This window comes from Chelonoidis abingdonii, chromosome 4, assembly GCF_003597395.2.
Source record: "Chelonoidis abingdonii isolate Lonesome George chromosome 4, CheloAbing_2.0, whole genome shotgun sequence".
NCBI lineage: Eukaryota > Metazoa > Chordata > Testudines > Testudinidae > Chelonoidis > Chelonoidis abingdonii.
Window position 1 is genome coordinate 50,913,593 of NC_133772.1, and position 19,223 is coordinate 50,932,815.

The 19,223-nt window shown below is 44.0% G+C and overlaps 1 protein-coding gene across 1 annotated transcript in view; it reads right to left on the reverse strand.

The window, feature by feature from the left end:
- Positions 1-19,223, reverse strand: part of STK33 (serine/threonine kinase 33) — a 66,284-nt gene that overhangs the window by 23,200 nt on the left and 23,861 nt on the right. Inside the window, exons 5-9 of the mRNA XM_075065159.1 lie at positions 18,773-18,889; positions 16,971-17,084; positions 15,364-15,468; positions 14,119-14,257; positions 12,567-12,655 (exon numbers count right to left, since the gene is read on the reverse strand). Of these exons, the coding sequence (XP_074921260.1) occupies positions 12,567-12,655; positions 14,119-14,257; positions 15,364-15,468; positions 16,971-17,084; positions 18,773-18,889 (564 nt within the window). The remainder of the gene's footprint in view (positions 1-12,566; positions 12,656-14,118; positions 14,258-15,363; positions 15,469-16,970; positions 17,085-18,772; positions 18,890-19,223) is intronic.

Here is a 19,223-nt window from a genome sequence, read left to right on the forward strand (position 1 = left end):
TCGAGACCTCAAGAGGGAGTAGCATCTGCGTTTCACACAGCAGGAGAAATGGTTTCCACTTTGGCCAGATATGTTACCGATGTGGAAGGCTTTCTGCACTCAGGAGTATATGTTGTATAGGAGCGGTGCAGCATAACTCCAACTTGTTTAGCCATGCAGTAGCCACGCTGTGAGGTGAAGGGCCTGCAGGTCCGGGTGGCAGAGATTGCCGTGGTCCTGCGTTATGAGGTCTGAGTGGAGTGGCAGGGTAATTGGGCTGGCTATGGACAGGTTGAGCAGTGTGGTGTACCAGTGCTGTCTGGGCCACGCTGGAACGATCATGATTAGATGCGCTCTGTCCCTGCGGAGTTTTATCAGGACCTTGTGAACCAGCGGGAACGGTGGGAAGGCATAGAGCAGTCGGTGCTTCCACGACATGAGGAATGCATCTGAGATCGATCCTGGTGAAAGACCCTGGAAGGAGCAGAACGTTTGGCATTTCCTGTTCGTGCGAGAAGCAAATAGGTCTATGTGGGGAAAGCCCCACTTCTGGAAGACCAAATGAATAATGTCTGGTCTTATTGACCATTCGTGACACAGGAAGGATCTGCTCAGCTGATCCACCAGAGTGTCCCTAACCCCTGGGAGAAAGGACGCTACCAGGTCTATCGAGTGGGCTATGCAGAAGTCCCAGAGTCAGATGGTCTCCTGACAAAGGGGGGAAGATCGAGTCCCTCCCTGTTTGTTTATATAATACATGGCCATTGTGTTGTCTGTCAACACTGAGACACAATGGCCGTGTAGATGCTGCTGGAATGTCTGGCACACCAGGTCGACTGCTCTCAGCTCTCGGACATTTATGTGAATGGCTAGCTCCTGCGATGACCAGAGGCCCTGAGTACGAAGGTGTCCGAGGGGAGCCCCCCATCCGAGAGATGACGCGTCTGTCATCAGGGACAGTGAGGGTTGGGGCAGATGGAACGGTAACCCTGCACATACCAGGGAGGGGGTTAGCCACCATTCAAGGGAGCGTAGGGTGCTCGGGGGAATGGTGACCATTGTGTCTATTGGGTCCCTGCCCGGACGGTATACCGAATTGAGCCACGTTTGGAGAGGTCGAAGGTGGAGACTGGCATATTTGGTCACATATGTGCAGGCAGCCATGTGACCTAGGAGACCGAGACAGGTGCGAGTCGAGGTCGTCGGGAAGTTCTGCAGACCTCGGATGATTGTTGCCATTGCCTGGAACCACGGCTGAGGTAGGTAGGCCTTGGCTAGACTGGAGTCCAGGGTAGCTCCTATGAAGTCTAGCCTTTGGGTGGGGACCAGTGTGGATTTCTCCCTATTGAGCATCAGGCCTAAGCGTGTGAATAGGTCCCTGACAATGCCTACATGTTGCGTGACTTGTGTCTCGGAGGTCCCTCTGATAAGCCAGTCGTCCAGATACGGGAATACGTGTATCCAACGTTGGCAGAGGTGTGCGGCGACTATGGCCATACACTTTGTAAACACCCTTGGGCCACGGAGAGGCCAAAGGGAAGGACCATAAACTGGAAATGCTGACAGTTGGCTACAAAGCGAAGATACCGCCTGTGCGGACGAAAAATGGTGATGTGAAAGTACGCGTCCTTCATATCGAGGGCAGCATACCAGTCTCCAGGATCCAAGGATGGGATAATGGTCCCCAGGGAGACCATGCGGAACTTCAACTTTATCATGAACTTGTTGAGGCCTCGCAGGTCTAGGATAGGCCTGAGGCCTCCTTTCGACCTGGGGATCAGAAAGTAACAGGAGGAAAACCCTTTGCCCTTTTTGTCTTTTGGTACCTCCCCTATCACTCCTATGGCAAGGAGCGTCTGCATCTCTTGTAGGAGGAATTGCTCCTGAGAGGGGTCCCTGAAAAGGGACTGGGTTGGAGGGTGGGAAGGCGGGGTTGAAACAAATTGGAGGTGGTATCCTTGTTTCACCGTGCGTAGGACCCAGAGGTCTGAGGTCAATTGGGACCACGCCGGGAGGAAGTAGGAGAGACGGTTGGAGAAGGGAGGAAAAGGATCCTGTCCTGAAACTGGTACTCCGTCCTCGGGCGTACCTTCAAAAGGCAGACTTTGGTCCCGCTGGTGGTTTGGAGGGACCGTGGTTTTGGCCCCCTTGGGGTCCTGACTGGCGTCTACGCCCACCCCACCCACGCCATCTGCTAAAGTCTTGCCTGTGTCTAGGCACAAAGTACAGGCAGTGAGTCTGGGGACAGAAAGGTCTGCTTTGGGTCACAGGTGTATGCATGCCCAAAGAACGCATGATGACGCTATCGTCTTTCAAGCTTTGTAGCCTGAGGTCAGTCTTCTCCAAGAACAGACCCTTACCATCAAAGGGTAAGTCGTGGATGGTATATTGTAACTCTGGCGGGAGCTTGGAAACCTGTAGCCATGAGATGCGTCTCATGGTGATACTGGAGGCCAGAGTTCTGGCTGCCGAGTCGCCCGCATCTAGTGAAGCCTGGAGGGAGGTTCTGGCCACCTTTCTCCCTTCCTCCAAGAAAGCAGCAAATTCCTGGCAGGAGTCCGGGGGGAGTAGTTCTGTGAATCTACCTACCTCTGCCCAGGTATTGGAGTTATATCGGCTCAGTAGAGCCTGTTGATTTGCCACCCGGAGCTGTAGGGCGCCTGCCGAATACACCTTGCGTCCGAGTAGGTCCGTTCGCCTAGCCTCCTTTGACTTTGGGGCTGGCGCCTGTTGGCCATGGCACTCCCTCTCGTTGACTGATTGGACAACTAGTGAGCAGGGAGGAGGGTGGACATATAGATACTCGTACCCCTGAGAGGGTACCATGTATTTACGCTCGACCCCCTTTGCCGTAAGGGGGATGGAGGCTGGGGACTGCCATAAGGTGTCGGCATTGGCTTGGATTGTCCTGATGAAGGACAAAGCCACTCTAGCGGGGGTATACGCTGACAGGATGCTCACTACAGGGTCCTCGACCTCTGGGACCTCCTCCACCTGAAGGTTCATGTTGAGCGCTATCCTCCTGAGGAGGTCATGATGGGCTCTTAGGTCTATTGGAGGTGGCCCCGAGGAGGAAGTCTCTGCTACTGCCTCATCAGGAGAGGAAGAAGAGGAAATGCCAGGGATGAGTGGGTCCTGTATGCCTTCTTGCTCTTGCGCCGGTTCCTGCTCCAGCAGTACCGGGGAAACCGGTGGGGGGACTAGCGCTTCTTCCGTCCCAGGTGGAGAAGGACGGCTAACTGTGGCCTCTGGTGCTCGGTGCTCTGATGAAGCAGAGCGGGCAGGAACTAACAGAGCACCTTGGGCCTGGTGGTACGCCCAAGGTGTCCAAAAGAACCACTGGTGGGGTCCTGGGTCCTGAGAGTGGGCTTCTTGGAAAACTCCGGTGGGCACTTCCGAATCGCGGTCTTGGGCACAGTAGCAGTACGTGTGGGACAACATCGAAGTGTGTCTGGATGGCCATGGAGGAGTGGAGAAGCCTTGGGCAGATGTTCCAACCGACCCTGCTCCACTACGTATCAGGGACCGGTGCCAGGAAGCATATCAGTACTGGGAGTGAGATCAGGACCTGCGACCAGATCGGTGCCGGGAGGTCGACTGAGATCTCGAATCCCGGCGTCGTGAATGGCTTCGGGAGACACGGTGCCTGGAGCGGTGCCGAGATCTGGAGCGGTGCCATGAGTAGTGAGCCAGTGAACGGATACCGACCGGTGCTGCAAGTCTGACCAGTATCGTGTCGCGGAACGGTGCCGGGACTGCGAGTGGCGTCGAGAGCGGGAGCACCGCCGGGACCTGAAGCCTCTGTGGGACTGCGATCGTGAGCAGTGCCAGTCCGCTGTGCCGACAGAGGGTGGTCTAATCAAGGTCGGTTTACCTATGGATTGAATTACCCGCACCGGCGGTGCCGGAGGTAGAGGCAGTGCCGAGTCTGTCAAGGCGATCAGGTCCCTCGCCGCTGAGAACATCTCCAGCGTGGACGGTATGGTGAGCTCTATCGCAGAACGCGCCAGGGAGCTAACAGGCGCCGGACTCGACGGCCCTTGTGGGACCGGAATCGACGGTGCCGACTTAGTCGGTGCCGCGGCAGGTGTTGGCGCCGGGCGATTCAACTTAGGCGCACTCTCTGGCTGCGGTGCAGGCGGTGCCAAAGCAGCAGGAGTCTTGGCCTTCCTCAACCTCGGGGAGAGGGAGCGGCGTGGAGCCGACTTCGGTGCCGGTGATGTCCGGTGCCGAGAGACTTTGGCCATACCAGTGCAGTCCAGTGCCGAGGACGCGCTTCTGCTCACCGACTGACCAGCGCTCAGTGCCGAGGGTGGAGGGGTGAGAGCCGCCTCCATGAGAAGCTGTTTAAGCCTGATGTCCTGCTCCTTTTTTGTTCATGGCTTGAAAGCCTTGCAAATGGGGCACTTAGCTGTCAAGTGTGATTGCCCAAGGCACTTCAAACAGAAGTCGTGCCGATCTCCTGTCGGCATCGGCTTGTGGCAGGCCGAGAACAGTTTGAAACCCGGTGAGCTGGGCATGGGCCCCAGCACCAGGTGCGGGGAAGGGGCTAATCCCCGAACCCCTCGAACTATTACTAAACTAACTATGCTTTTAAAGAAGTAACGTAACTATATAGTCACCATCACAGTAGAAGACATCCAGCAGCGGGTCAAGAACATGAAGAGCTGGACAGCACCTGGACCAGACATGATCCACACCTACTGGCTAAAGAAACTAACAGCAGTGCATGAACGCCTAGCAGCACAGATGAACCAGCTGCTAGCAGCAGGCTCCCACCCAAACTGGCTAACACAAGGAAGGACAGTGCTGATCATGAAAGACCCCTGCAAGGGGACAGAACCGTCCAACTACCGGCCAATAACCTGCCTCCCCACAACATGGAAAGTCCTATCAGGCATCATAGCTGCCAAGCTACAGGACCACATGGGCCAGTACATGAGCACAGCTCAGAAGGGCATTGGGAACAACACCAGAGGCTCAAAACACCAGTTGCTCATAGATAGAGCAGTCGCCCAAGACTCAAGGTCTAGACAGACCAATCTGAGCACAGCCTGGATTGACTACAGGAAAGCCTACGACTCAATGCCGCACACGTGGATCTGTGAATGTCTGGCGCTATACAAAGTCAACAGGACACTAAGGACCTTCCTCAAGAACTCAATGGGACTATGGAAGACAACACTGGAAGTCAACTCAAGGCAGCTTGCACAAGTGGCCATCAAGTGCGCCATATACCAAGGTGATGCACTGTCCCCGCTGCTGTTCTGCATAGGCTTAAACCCCCTCAGCCAGATAATCACAAGGACTGGATACGGGTACAGGTTCAGGAGTGGAACTACCATCAGCCACCTCCTCTACATGGATGACATCAAGCTGTATGCTAAGAATGAACGAGACATCGACTCGCTAATCCACCTGACGCGGATCTACAGTGAGGATATCGGGATGTCATTTGGACTGGAGAAGTGTGGCCGGATGGTAGTGAAGAGAGGGAAGGTAGTCAAGACTGATGGGGTGGAACTACCAGCGGGCCACATAGCAGACATACAGACCAGCTACAAGTACCTTGGAGTCCCACAGTCACATGGAAACCACGATGAGGAGGCAAGGAAGACAGCAACATCCAAGTATCACCAAAGGATAAGACAGGTCCTGAAGAGCCAGCTCAGTGGGAAGAACAAGATCCACGCCATCAACGGATACGCCCTGCCGGTCATCAGATACCCTGCCGGTATAGTGAGCTGGCCAAAGGAGGACATGGAGGCTGCCGATGTGAAAACCCGGAAGCTCCTCACAATGCACGGAGGTTTCCACCCCAAGTCCAACACCCACAGACTGTATACCAGCCGGAAAGAAGGCGGGCGGGGCTTGGTGAGCGTCAAGGCCACTATCCTGGATGAAACCCGGAACATCCAGGAGTACATCAGTAAGATGGCCCCCAAAGATGAGCTGCTGAGAGAATGCCTGAGGCAGCAGCAGACATGGGAGGAAGACCAAGCAGAAGAAGTGCCATGGCAAGACAAGACCCTGCATGGGATGTACCATCGACAGATAGCTGAGGTGGCTGACATTGGGAAATCCTACCAGTGGCTGGAAAGGGCTGGACTAAAAGACAGCACTGAGGCACTGATCATAGCAGCACAGGAACAGGCACTGAGCACCAGATCCATTGAAGCAGGGGTCTACCACACTAGAGAGGACCCAAGGTGCAGACTGTGCAGAGAGGCCTCAGAGACAGTCCAACACATAGTGGCAGGATGTAAGATGCAGGCAGGAACAGCATACACTGAACGGCACAACCAAGTGGCTGGCATTGTGTACAGGAACATCTGCACAGCGTATGGGCTAGACCCTCCCAAGACCAGATGGGAGATTCCACAGAAGGTTGTGGAGAATAGCAGGGCTAAGATTCTGTGGGACTTCCAGATCCAGACGGACAGGCAGGTACTGGCCAATCAACCAGACATCGTGGTAATAGACAAGGAGCAGAAGACAGCGGTGGTGATAGATATAGCAGTGCCAAGTGACAGCAACATCAGGAAGAAGGAATATGAGAAGCTGGAGAAGTACCAGGGCCTGAAAGAGGAAGTAGAGAGGATGTGGAAAGTGAAGGCCAAAGTGGTCCCAGTGGTGGTAGGAGCACTCGGGGCTGTGACTCCTAAGCTGGGTGAGTGGCTCCAACAGATCCCAGGAACAACATCAGAGCTCTCTGTCCAGAAGAGTGCAGTGCTAGGAACAGCTAAGATACTTCGCAGAACCCTCAAACTCCCAGCCTCTGGTAGAGGACCCGAGGTTGAGGAAGACACATACCACCCATAGGGGTGAGAGGGGAATTTTTTTTTTAAAAGGATTATAACTATATACACAATAACGAATGAGAAACTACGAGTAGCTAGGAAAGTGAAGGTCAGCTAAGCCGTGCTCCACTGTTCTAACGACCGACACGGGCGGTAAGAAGGAACTGAGAGGTGGCTGGGTCGGCTGGGGTATATATCCAGTGCCATAGTGGCGCCACTCCAGGGGGCGCCCAGCCGACCCACCGAGCGTTGCTAGGGTAAAAGTCTTCCGACGAATGTGCACACAGCGCGCACTCACCTAACTGGAATGGATATGAGCAATCACTCGAAGAAGAACTAGTGAGTGTGAGTAGGTTACAAAAAGAGAAGCTATTAACCACACTTTAGAAAGTCTCTCTAATAGAAAGTGAACTAACATGGAGACTCTTCACTACTGTTTATTTTAGGGAGTAAGCGGCATTATATTTTGTGGTTCCAAAGTACACCTGAGGTTACATTTATCTCTGCTAACTGCTTTGGACTCTCATGGGAATGAGAGGTGTATCTCATGAGATGTTTGCAGTGAGCAACCTTTTAATTTAAAAAAGCATTTCCTTTTATTTCTTTAAACTTAGCTGTTTGCTCTTTTGCATTCTGAGTGTTTAACACTGGGAATCATTTTCACAACTTTACGTTAAATACTGAAAGGGTAACATTATATTCTGTCCCTTTGCCTCCTCACACAATATTTCCGAGCTATACAAATGACATAAATGAGGGTCAAACTCTCTGCAGTGCTTTGCTGTGGGGAGAGGGTGCAAGAAGTCCCTTCTTTCACAGCACAGCCATAATGTGACATCCCTGAGAACAGGGAAGGTTGCCTTTGTATATTGGGGCCATGTTGCATACCGCAGAGGAGGTGTGCTGGGCTGTGAGAGACTCCTGTCACCTCTGCACATCAGGATGCGACAGCACAGCAAAGGCAGCACACTACAGCTTTTTTTTTTTAAATTTGTTATAAAAAGTGCAGCAATTTCTATTTTCCATATATCATCTCTATCACCCTTGGGGCATCATCTAATTCAGTAAAATCACAAATGGAATATTTGTTACTTGATGATTTCTTTTCTGTGAGTGACCTCTCTCTCAGTCAGAGAAATGTGGACTGTGCAGCTTTTCCTGGAAATATGGGGGGCAGTTCAGACTTGTCCAGTGGACTTTGGGAACTGGCCGTATCCTTCATCCCTGAGTTAAGTGTGATGATTTGAGGATCTGTCTGTATACCTTCTGAATTGCTGATAATTTTATGAAATTATATCATGAAATTACTGTGTCATGGAAAGCCTACATGGATGTGGATCCATCAGGAATTAGCAGGCTGCGTCATGTCTCTCCCAGGACAAAGACAATGGGGAGTGATCAGCACTCAACTATCATCATCTATTCAAAGTAAAACATCTTGGGCTAATGGCTTTATTGTAGCTGGGAGAAGACACTTCCTCTATTTCTCTGAAGGGATAGGGCTTTGATAGCAGTGGAAAAAACAAAAGGCAGAACAAAAGAAGTAGGTGACCCCAGAAGTTGTCTATAAAGGGACTCACAGAGAAGGGGAAGTGGGAGAGAGCCATCTTGCACCCAAGTAAGATAAGGGAGGATGTTGCTAGGCCAGGGTAGGCAATGGGGTGAAAGATCCTGTCTGCCAGAACACAGATGATCCCCCAAAGATTCCCAAGGAAAGGGTAAGTTAGTGAGGGACATTGTGTTTATAGTGTTTTATTGTTTTGTGTGATCTGCACTCTCCTATGCTTACCATGATTAAATATAAAGAGCATAAAGTTGACAGACTGAACAGAGAGAGAGAGAGAGTGTGTGTGTGTGTGTGGTACCACAACTACGGTGTGACCCTGAGAGTTACACTGTAAACCAGAAGCTTCGCACCTGTTGGATGGAGTTCTGGGCGAGGGGCATGTTTAAGTATTGGGTAACCTGAAGGGTCAGTGCTCTGCCCAGAGAGGCTAAGTAGGTGGAGAATGGGTTCCAACGCTCCAAAAGAAGAATGCCAGATACAATGTCTGCACCCTGAGAGCATGCATAAGGACTCCTAGATCGGGGCAGTGGCTGAACTCCATTCAGGTTCCAAAACTGTAACACACCCCTGGGAATCCAGACCATAAAAGCTTGGACTCCCCTCACAGCAGTGGGTGGCACCTGCTAGGATCTGTGAAAACAAGCACTTCCAAGGTGTACTGAAATATTTAATTTCTACTAGTTGATAGATGTAAAACTCCTGACAGTAACACCCCAATACAACTATGATAGTTATACACAGTGACCCAAGGAGAGGCCATCACAAAAATAACCCAGTGGGATAGGTCAGTATCAGAAAGGAAATCATCTGGTAAATTGTTTTCCATTCTGGATCCTCACCTCTCCCCTAACGGAAGACATTTGGCATTCAGAGAAGAGTAGGGAAAATTACAGGGAGGAGAAGATATGTAGGACAGAAAGAAGGTTCCTTCTTCCCTAAAATTAGCAGTATTTATCTACTACAGGATCATCACCTAGAGCAACTTTCTGCCCAAGAATGAGACTGTGGAGAATTAAAGATGAAGCTCAAAATGTTTTCTAAAGGATGAACAAGCTAGTTCAGTATCTGGATTGTGAAGGAAGGATCTTACATTACATGGGCTTCATGTAGATAAGCCCACCAACTGAGGGACTGCATCACTCTGGATGGTATCTTTACTTTCCTTTACATCTCTTGTAGACAGATTCTAGGTCTCTAAAATTAATCCCTGAAGCTCTCTCGTTAATTCATATCCATATAGGAATCTCCATGTAAGACTGTCGAAGATGCATGTAAGGATGCCTTGGTGACTCTTGGCTCTGAATCACCTTAAACATTGGTGCTTGAATGTTGCTGAATCGCATAAGGAAGACTGGCTCTCCTTGTGCTTCTCTCAACCCCCAGATTGGCAATCTTTCAAGAGGGGGATTAGAGAATTCTTCATATTACAAACTTGTTTATCCATAGCATGGAGAGACATTAAGTAGTTCCTTCTCACGAGGTGCCTGGTGCTGACATTCTGTCAAGTACGCCATCAGTGGATATGTTCCTAGACTCCTCAGTGGATAGTATCACTGCCAGTTCTTTCATAGACACTCTTGGGGATGCAGACAGAATGAAAGGTAATGTTTTGTATTAGTGACTGACAATGAGAAGGCCTGATGCTAATATGCCTGCCAGTTCCACCAATATCAGTAGAACCCTTCAAGAGTCTGCTATAATCCTGGAAGTTAAATTCTCCATCCTGAATTTCAACTTTTTCCATCAACTTGTTCAGCCTTTTGAGAATTTAGACACACCAAATTCTTCCTGATCTTTTTCTTACTATATGGTATAGACTCCTGTGCACCTTGTGTCTTGAGGGACAGATTCTCTATTCCTAGTCCTAAAACCTATTAAATGCCTTCAGAATGATTTGACGTTTTTCCTTTTTTCTCCAAGGTTGTGTAAGAGCACCTATCTTCACAGCATACTGCCTTATCCCCAGTGTTCATATGTCTGAAGTTGCCAGGAGAAGGAATATCCTGCCCTCTAGTGCTATTTCTGGATGGATGCAAGTCCAGCTGCAGTTTGGAATGGAAGGAGGAATTGGTCCTGTTCCTGGGTCTGGCCTTTCTCCTGGTGTCCCTGGCCCAAGTTTTACCCTGGGAACTTTTACCCAGCAGAGCTCCTCCTTTTGTATTTTGTGGTGGACAGGAATTAAAGGGAGTTTCTATCCTTATACTCAGGACCCTCTCTAAATCCAGGGGTGTGTGGGACTCTGCCTTGTGCAGGCATATACCATACACTGAGCAGAACCTCTTCCTTCACCAAGAAGCATCTGTCTCCTGGCTGCTGCAATAGGCCTCCACACTCCTTCCATAGATGTTACTGTTCTGTCTAGTGTCAAAGGAATAGTGAAGGTTCAGGCAGACACCATTCCTTAGGGCTAGAGAGAGGGAAGTGAAGATCCCAGCATCCATACTCACAAGTCTTGAAAGTCTGGTGATGAATAGAGGCAGAGTATAGATCACAGCAGCTCTCCCACGTCAGGCCGTGGGCTGAAGGAAGCATGTAAAAATCTCAGGAGAGGAACAGGAGCAGCAGCATGAGGGTCCCACAGAAAGATGATAGAGGTTGACAGCAGCTGTAGCTGATTTTGTTGGGTGAGGGGCAATTAATTACTTTTGTGGGGGAAGAGGCAGCAATGGCAGTAATTGATTTTGAAGGGGATGAGAAAGAGAGAAGGAAAAGGGTGAGGAAGGTTATGATTGAGAGGACAAAGGGAAAATGAGGAGCAAGTTTTTTATAAGCCACGTACTTGCTTATACATAATTCCTGCAAAAGAGGAGAGCTGTTCTCCCCTGGTCTCTGTGGCTCCCCTATCCTGCAACCACTTCTACTGCCACTAACTATGAAAGGATCTCCACAGCTCAATCTCTCATTTTCTCCCTTGGTCTTCAGATTGTTCCATCAGACCTATTCTACCATGAGGAGGATAAGGTAAACCGAGGGAAAGATCTCTGTAGATAGCCCTATTAAAGAATGGAGCCTAGAAAAACCTTAGTGCCCTGAGGGACAAGGGAGTGGGAGAGAGACAGAAGGAGAAGAAAGATCTTGCTTGCTGCAATTCTAAACTGAGGTATAAAAGCAAGACTGTCACTGGATAAGCTAGGAGGGCTGAATCACTGCTCTATTTGCGCTGCTGGAGGCAGAGAATTGGGCATTAAGAACAGAATGGATGTTCTGACTCATGACAAGTCTGAAGTGCCTCTGTCATTTGCAGGAAGAGAGGTGCAGCCCACATGTCCCACACTGGAGGAAGAGATCAAGATCCAGAATTTTATGTTTCTCAGAATGAAAATAAGTTATGCAAAGTGGAGACCAAGGTACATGTAGGCTGGATTTTGTACCATGGAATTTTCCAGAGCATTTTATAAAAGCATTGGTATTACACAATGTATGAGATATGATATAGATAAACACAATATAGAACATACTGATTTATGTTTATACAGATAAGCAGTATGTTCTATATTATATATATGTGTCACAATATAGAACATACAACTTTATCTACTGGAGCAGATTAGCAATCCAACACTTCAATTCTGCGAGGTTGTAATAACACATAGCAGCTGCTATTAAAATGCTATTAAAATGGGGAACAACTAGTATATGATCTAACATATGATTTATTAGCCTTCAAGGACCAATTATTACAATTAAATTCTATAGATATAAGTACATGGTACATTAATTGTGTTTAGTTAGTAAATATTTAGTAATATCCAACAAAGCCTAGAATGGTATATAATTTATATTTAAATCAAGGGTTTAGACTACATGTGCTTTTTTCTAAATTACTAACATACTTACATTAAATAGGCAATACACATAATTTAAAAATTATAGCTTAGAATTCCTGCTAATGTACTGTTACTAAGAGTTTGGAACTATTCTAAGGTAGAGCTAGATTAATCAGGTATGCTTTCTTTAAGGTTTGTTTCAACTGAACTAAAGTTATACCACCAATATCTGACCCCCAAAAAAAGTATCTTTCAGGAGTTGCACTTAGCTTCCAAAATGATTCATTTCAATAATATTTGCATTAGGCTGGGCAGGTTTCTTAGTGTTCTTAAAACACAATATAGTGGCTCTCTTCAAAAGCTACAAACAGGCATTACTGGAGGGCTGACTTGGATACCTGGGTATCTAAATCATTGCTCAAAGCAAAAAGTTGCTACAATTTCTAGTCCTACCTTTATATTTAATTTCATTTCATTTTCTTCATCAGTTTCGCTGCTTTTAACTAAAATGTTTTCCAGTTTTAGATCTCTATGAACAATATCTGTCAAGGAAGAGAACAATAAAGAAAAATGTGTTTATCACTTGTAGTCAAAATATTCTGACAAATGTTTTTATCTTGTGGAAATTACTCATTCAAGTGAGTTTCAGTTTCAGTGCATTTAGGTTTCCATTACTGAAAACTTAAAAGTTATTTGCCCTTTGATCCAAGGAGTCTTATACGAAGATTCCAAATCTGGATCAAATTTGGATCTATCTTCCTGATGATCTGTAATAAGAAAAACAGTTTGCATTGCTCTGTGTTATACAGTAGCAGACCTGTGAATATCTTATAGAAAAAAAAAGAGTAGTGGATTACAGATTTACAAAATGTGCATATACACCTCTACCTCGATATAACGCTGTCCTCAGAAGCCAAAAAACTTACTGTGTTATAGGTGAAACTGTGTTATATCGAACTTGATTTGATCCACCGGAGTGCGCAGCCCTACACCCCTGGAGCACTGCTTTACCACGTTATTCGTGTTATATCAGGAGGTGTTATAACAGGGTAGAGATGTATTTTCATAAATATAATCTCGTTTCATATCCAAGAGACCAAAGGGGATGGGACTGTAGATTTCTTTATTCCCCTTTCTCTGCCCACCAAAAATAAAGAGAAAAGAACGAGGAGTACTTGTGGCACCTTAGAGACTAACAAATTTATTTGGGCACTTTGGGTTTTAGCCCATGTAAGCTTATGACCAAATAAATTTACTAGTCTCTAAGGTGCCAGAAGTACTCCTCATTAATTTTGGTTTCAGAGTGGTAGCCATGTTAGTCCGTATTAGCAAAAAGAGAGAGAAGACCAAAGCCCATACTTGCCTTAAAGAAGGGGCCATTCCACAGACAAGGAATCATATGTCTGGGTGAGAGAAAAAGAGGAGCTGCTAATTCCTCCAACTAATTTCAAAATATAGACATGAATAAAATTTTCTGTGTTATTCAAATACAAATCTTCATACTCCTACAATATAGGGAAAAATAACTGGATACACTGAACTCTGGTTTTCTGGCTGAATTGGTTAACTCTGTCATGGACTGTGCAGGATTTTAATGCTTCTCTGGGGTGAATTAAAATGCTGGTGTTGACTGCATCTCACCAAGTGGAGGACAGACAATTAAGGAATATCTAGAGCACTCCATGCCTGCTTCTTTCTCTCTGCTGTAATAAGACTATTTACTTAGCTGCTGAAAAAAGTTAATGCTGTAATGCAAAGTGGTTGAGACACAAGAAGAAATTCATGTTATTGTCAGATGGATGGTGCCAGAACAAAGAAGCAAAAGGAAATGTTAACAGTTTAAATAGTGGGGGGGAAAGCACTAATGTAGGATGCTTCACTTCTAGGTCACAGGGACGCCAGTCTAGGAAATAAATAATATATATAAACAGAGCTCACTGTTACTCTTAAACAAAAAACTGACATTCAGAGCCAATTAATAAATGCAAGAAATGAACATCCTTGCCTTTTTTGTGAAGATACGCTATTGCCGATGCAAGGCTTTGAATTATGTGCCTTGTCTCATTCTCTGTAAAGCATCCTTTCCTGTGAAGAATTTCTTTAAGTTCTCCATCCTCGCACAGCTCCATTACAAGGAACATCCGCTAACATTAATAAAGAATCAAAATAGTGATTTTCTTTTATATACAAGATTGAATATTTTGAGTACTAAAATAAACTCTCAAATTTTCAAGAACATGTACAACAAAAATAAAAAAATACGGATTTTAAAGACTGTTCTAAGAGTTCATTCAGCATATTGTCAACTTCTTAAAAAAGAGAATCTTATAGCAGCATCACTAAACCTAAAGACACAACATGATCTTCTTTAATGACTACAAATAAAGCTATAAATACATATCACTTGAGCAACCTTTGACTAATTAAATAAAAACGATCAAATATATTCTTACAGTTCATCAAAAGTGATCTGTGCCACTGTAATGGACATCATACAGTGGCATCATTACAGTGTCCTTGAGCTTTGTGCTGTCCAACACAGCAACAACCAACCCCCTTTCACAAACTGTGAAGTAAGTGACTAAAAAAAATGACACTAATTCACTCTCAAAAAAGCTTCCATCAAGCTCTGGTCTTCCAGCAATTTCTGAGAAAATGGGACAAATCAAAACGGAAAGCTAGCTTCCGGCTAGGTGTTGTCTGCCACACTACAACCAGTGGTCTTCCCCCTTACACAGTGCTACAACAAACATGACAAGAACAAAAATAAACTTCACTATGACAGTACCAGACTATAAACTAGCTAATCCTGAAAGAAAAAGAAATAATTGGGTTGTGAATTTACAAAAGGGAAAAAAAATGTAAAAACCAAGGCCAAATCTATGCTGGCCAAACAGAAGACTTATCTGCTCCTATTAGAGACAGGCACATAATTAAGTAGGCCCAACAAGCTAATTCCTTTAAACAAGAAATGACAACACATGGACTTTGATTATCTTTTCAACTGCTGGCAGAAGGATTTATATTTACTGCCTAGAACAGCTTAGGAAAAAATTAGGAAGAATTAAAACGTACATTTCTTCACAATTTTCTAGTCACTAGGTGAGGAGAAATGTCCTATAAGAGAGGACAGTGTACAAGAAAGCAAGAGGAATTATCTCAGAATGCAGAAAAGAAAGTTTCTATTGATCTCTGCACCTTTCATTAAATATTAATAGCATTCAGAATATTGCAATTAATGAACCCTTACCTTAGGTGTCTCAAACACCTCTTCTAAATGTATTATGTGCTCATGGTTCACTCTTTTTAAGATGCTCACCTCCCGTTCAAGTAGCTTCACAGCAGAGCTTCCAGCCTTAATTTTAGATGGAAAATGTATTTTACAGAGCATGACAATATTCATGATATGATCATATATATTCCACAATGGTAATTTCTGTTAAAGAAATCTACAGAACATGTTAAACAAATGAACATGTCTTACATTTAGAAAAAGAGTTACAAAATAAATCCTATTGTACTTTGGGGTTGCTACCATTATATTTTAGCTTTTTCAACTAATATTGTCTTATATTTATATATAGTCTTTCCATCATAAACCTTTCTGAAACACTTCATAAAATTGTGTGCAGGTTTACACACATGCATACATGTGAGAGAGAAAATAGTAATTACTTTTCCTAAGATGGGAAAAATGTGAGAACACACATATGTGTGAGACACACAAAAATGAATTACTTTACCTAACATGGAAAGAACATGACCACTGTTTAACATACACAGCAACACTACACAAACATTCAAGACAGAAAATGAAGAAGAGTATCAGGGGAATGCAGATAAACAAAATGTAATTACTCAAGTTGGAAGCTGGCCAGCTCACTGGAGCTAACATCTCTAATCCTGTGAACATTTGCAAGGGGATCTCAGATGAACGTAAATGATTTTTGTCTTGTTCATTAGAAAGTAACAGACAGAACAGCACGTCTTATCACCACACTGGGCTTTGGCTTAGTACCAACTTGGATGGAAGAGTACAGTCTACTCGTCTTGGAGGTCTCCCATCCAAATACGATCAGACCTAAGCTTACTATTCTTGTCATATGATAAGACATGATTATAAGAACCATATTTTCCTAACTTGTTTGCAGTAACTTAATTAAGGAGAATTAATCATTGTCAGTTTAGCAATGTTTGATAATGGCAAAACTATGAGCAGTAATACAACAATAGCTCTAAATCTGGAACAGCTAGTAGCCTGTCACACACCAAAATAACAGGGGCTACTAATATTAAGTTTTAATAGTATTGCACCTTTTCAAGGTCTGTCATTCAGCCATAAAAAAGAGTCGGTTGCTGGCTGAAATTTGGCACGTAAGCTCTCAGACTATGTTCATATAGTTTTTTTTAATGTAAATCATCATTAAAATCAGTTAAGCTAATATTTTGTTTTATTTAGGATTTTAAAAAATTATTTAACAAAAAAGAAATAAACTTTAAATGGTATTCACTTAACATCCAATGTTCTCTAAATAGATCTGGATAATTAAGGGTCTGATCCAGCAAACTTTTTCTTCAATTGTGACTCCATGTAGGAGTAAAAACCCCAATTTCCATTTTTCAATTACATTTTTAATATTTAAAACTTGATGTGACTCACTTTCTGCTACAAGGAAGAGATAATGAGAATATCAGCTAAACAGTGAGAGTAAATACAATCACATATTGCAATGTGAGTTTTGGATACACAAAGATATTGAGGAGAGGCACAAAGATACTGCAGAAACAGATTGGATAGAAAATCAAAGGAGAAGTAAGACAGGTTTAAAATAAATCAGAGATCTACATACTATTTACCTTTTCCCTATTAACTTTTTTTATTGCCCATTTTTTGCCGGTTTCCTTGTGTTTTACTTCAATTACTACCCCAAAGCTGCCTTGTCCTAATTTTCTTCCGAAACAATAGATTTGCTAAGGAAACAGAAACCAGAAAAAGAGATTTTGTTTTAAAAACTTTGACGGCAAAATATAGTTGTCATTGTTAAAAGTATCTGAATTGGAATGTTTAAAAGATCTCTTTAACAGGAGATGATGAATCCTGCTCATGTACACCAAGATTCATTTTTAAGAAAACACTTGTTCCAATTGTCAATACCATTTGATATAAGAGGCTAGACTGTGATGAGTTATGTAGATCTCAGTATGAATTCTCCACCTGAAAATTCTGTGGGCAAATCAATAAAGAATTTTGTTTCAACATCTGACTATTTATTATCCCACAAATTAGAGTGCTGGACACAGTTACAAAAGAATAATAGATAATGTAGGTTAAAACAAACATTATGCAGACCTAACATGGGCAAGACTCCAAGCATGTTTAATGGTAGTTTAGCCTTAGAACAGCAGCATTCAAATATGCTGTGAAATAAAATACATAAAAATCACAATTCTTCTATACTTACAAGAGGCAAATTTAAGTTTCCTGTGTATCTGTGATTTGTAAAATTATATGTAAATAATATGATAGGTTCTCATTAAATGCCTATTGCAATTGCTGGAAGCCTTTCAACAACTTCAATGGTGATTGAATCAAGTTCTTAGTGATGAGATCTTAAACATTTTTTTCTTTTAAACAAAAGCTTAGTACTTCAAACGTGAGCAACAAAGGAAACTACTGGGTTTGTGCTCCAGTTTTATTTCTATTACAAAGATACGATTTCTAAGACAAGATATTTCTAATGTATTAAGGTCCAGTTATGTTAATTTCAACACATTTCCAAAAAGTAACAGAAACAAATACAAGAGAGAACAACAAATGTCTGTTGCGAACCCTTTACAGACTTCTCAGCACACCTACAGATGGATCTTTTGGTTAACTTTTCTGCACTGGCATATAGGCCCAATCAATGAACTGTTTATTTGGGTCTGTTCCTTTTCATAGAGGGGTGGGGGGCAGGAATGTTCTCTTAGTTAAGAGTAAATTCATTGCTCTAACAAATTAATATCCTGAGACACAGAATGGACTGCAAATGAAGTGCTGCACTTCTGACCACACACAGCAGGTCATTTTAGAGCTCTGGTTTCTGCACCTTTGAAGCAAAATTCATGGAGAAAACAAATCTTCATTAACCAAGCATTTTGAAGTTAGATGATAGGTGTTTCTGTCTCTCATCAGGTGTTTTCTTCTTTTAGGTGTGAGATAAATGTGCAAGAATAGGATTCAAAAATAGCAGGAATACCCCTTTTATTTTGGTACTTGTTAAAAAAAAATAGAGTTATCCTCTCACTTAAACAGGAGGAGAAAGACTTTTGGTATTGGCTTTTTCAAAAGGTCTCATAGCTGTACAGTGGTAGCAGGGAAAGGATCTGGACTCCTGAGTAGAGGCGTCTAGCTCCTTGTTAGCTAAACATAGTCAACAGGAGCCTTAAGACAGAAAATCAGGACTCAGGTTCCCTTGGATGAAAAACAGCTGCAATCTATTTTAGGAATAAAGTGCTGAAATATCAAATTGTTCTTTTTTGGGAAAAAAGGGAAGCTCAAATTCCCAGAAATGATTAAAATGTTATACAAACAAAGCTAAAAGTCTGTATCTGCTGACACAAAACAGTTAAACCTAAGGTTCAGTAGGATATTATTAATGATAAAAGTTGCTACATACCTGAATAGCAGCTCCATCATCTATTCGTGTGTGAGGAACTTTGCTTTCTGCACTACTGCTGCGAGTTGACTGGGTGAGCATTTTTCTATAAGATTCTATTAGCTCTGATTTTGGCATCTTTATACAAAAATATGAAGCATGAAATTAAACTACAATTCACTATTTTAAAAATTCTTAGATATTTCAGTATTTTAAGATATAGAATACACTAAATCACAGTATGTAACAGTTTAAAAGATTAACAAGATTTAAAAATCAATTACAGGATTCCACATAGCCTAAGATTAATAGTCAATAAATTGAAGATGGCAAAATATCTACTCAGAATTACGAAAAAACCAAGAATACGTTTTGTCTTTTGCAGGTCTCTATTGCTTGTATTCAATGGGCTATATTCTGTCTTAGTGTAAATGGAACTATTCCATTAAGGGCAGAAGACTTGTATCTGCTT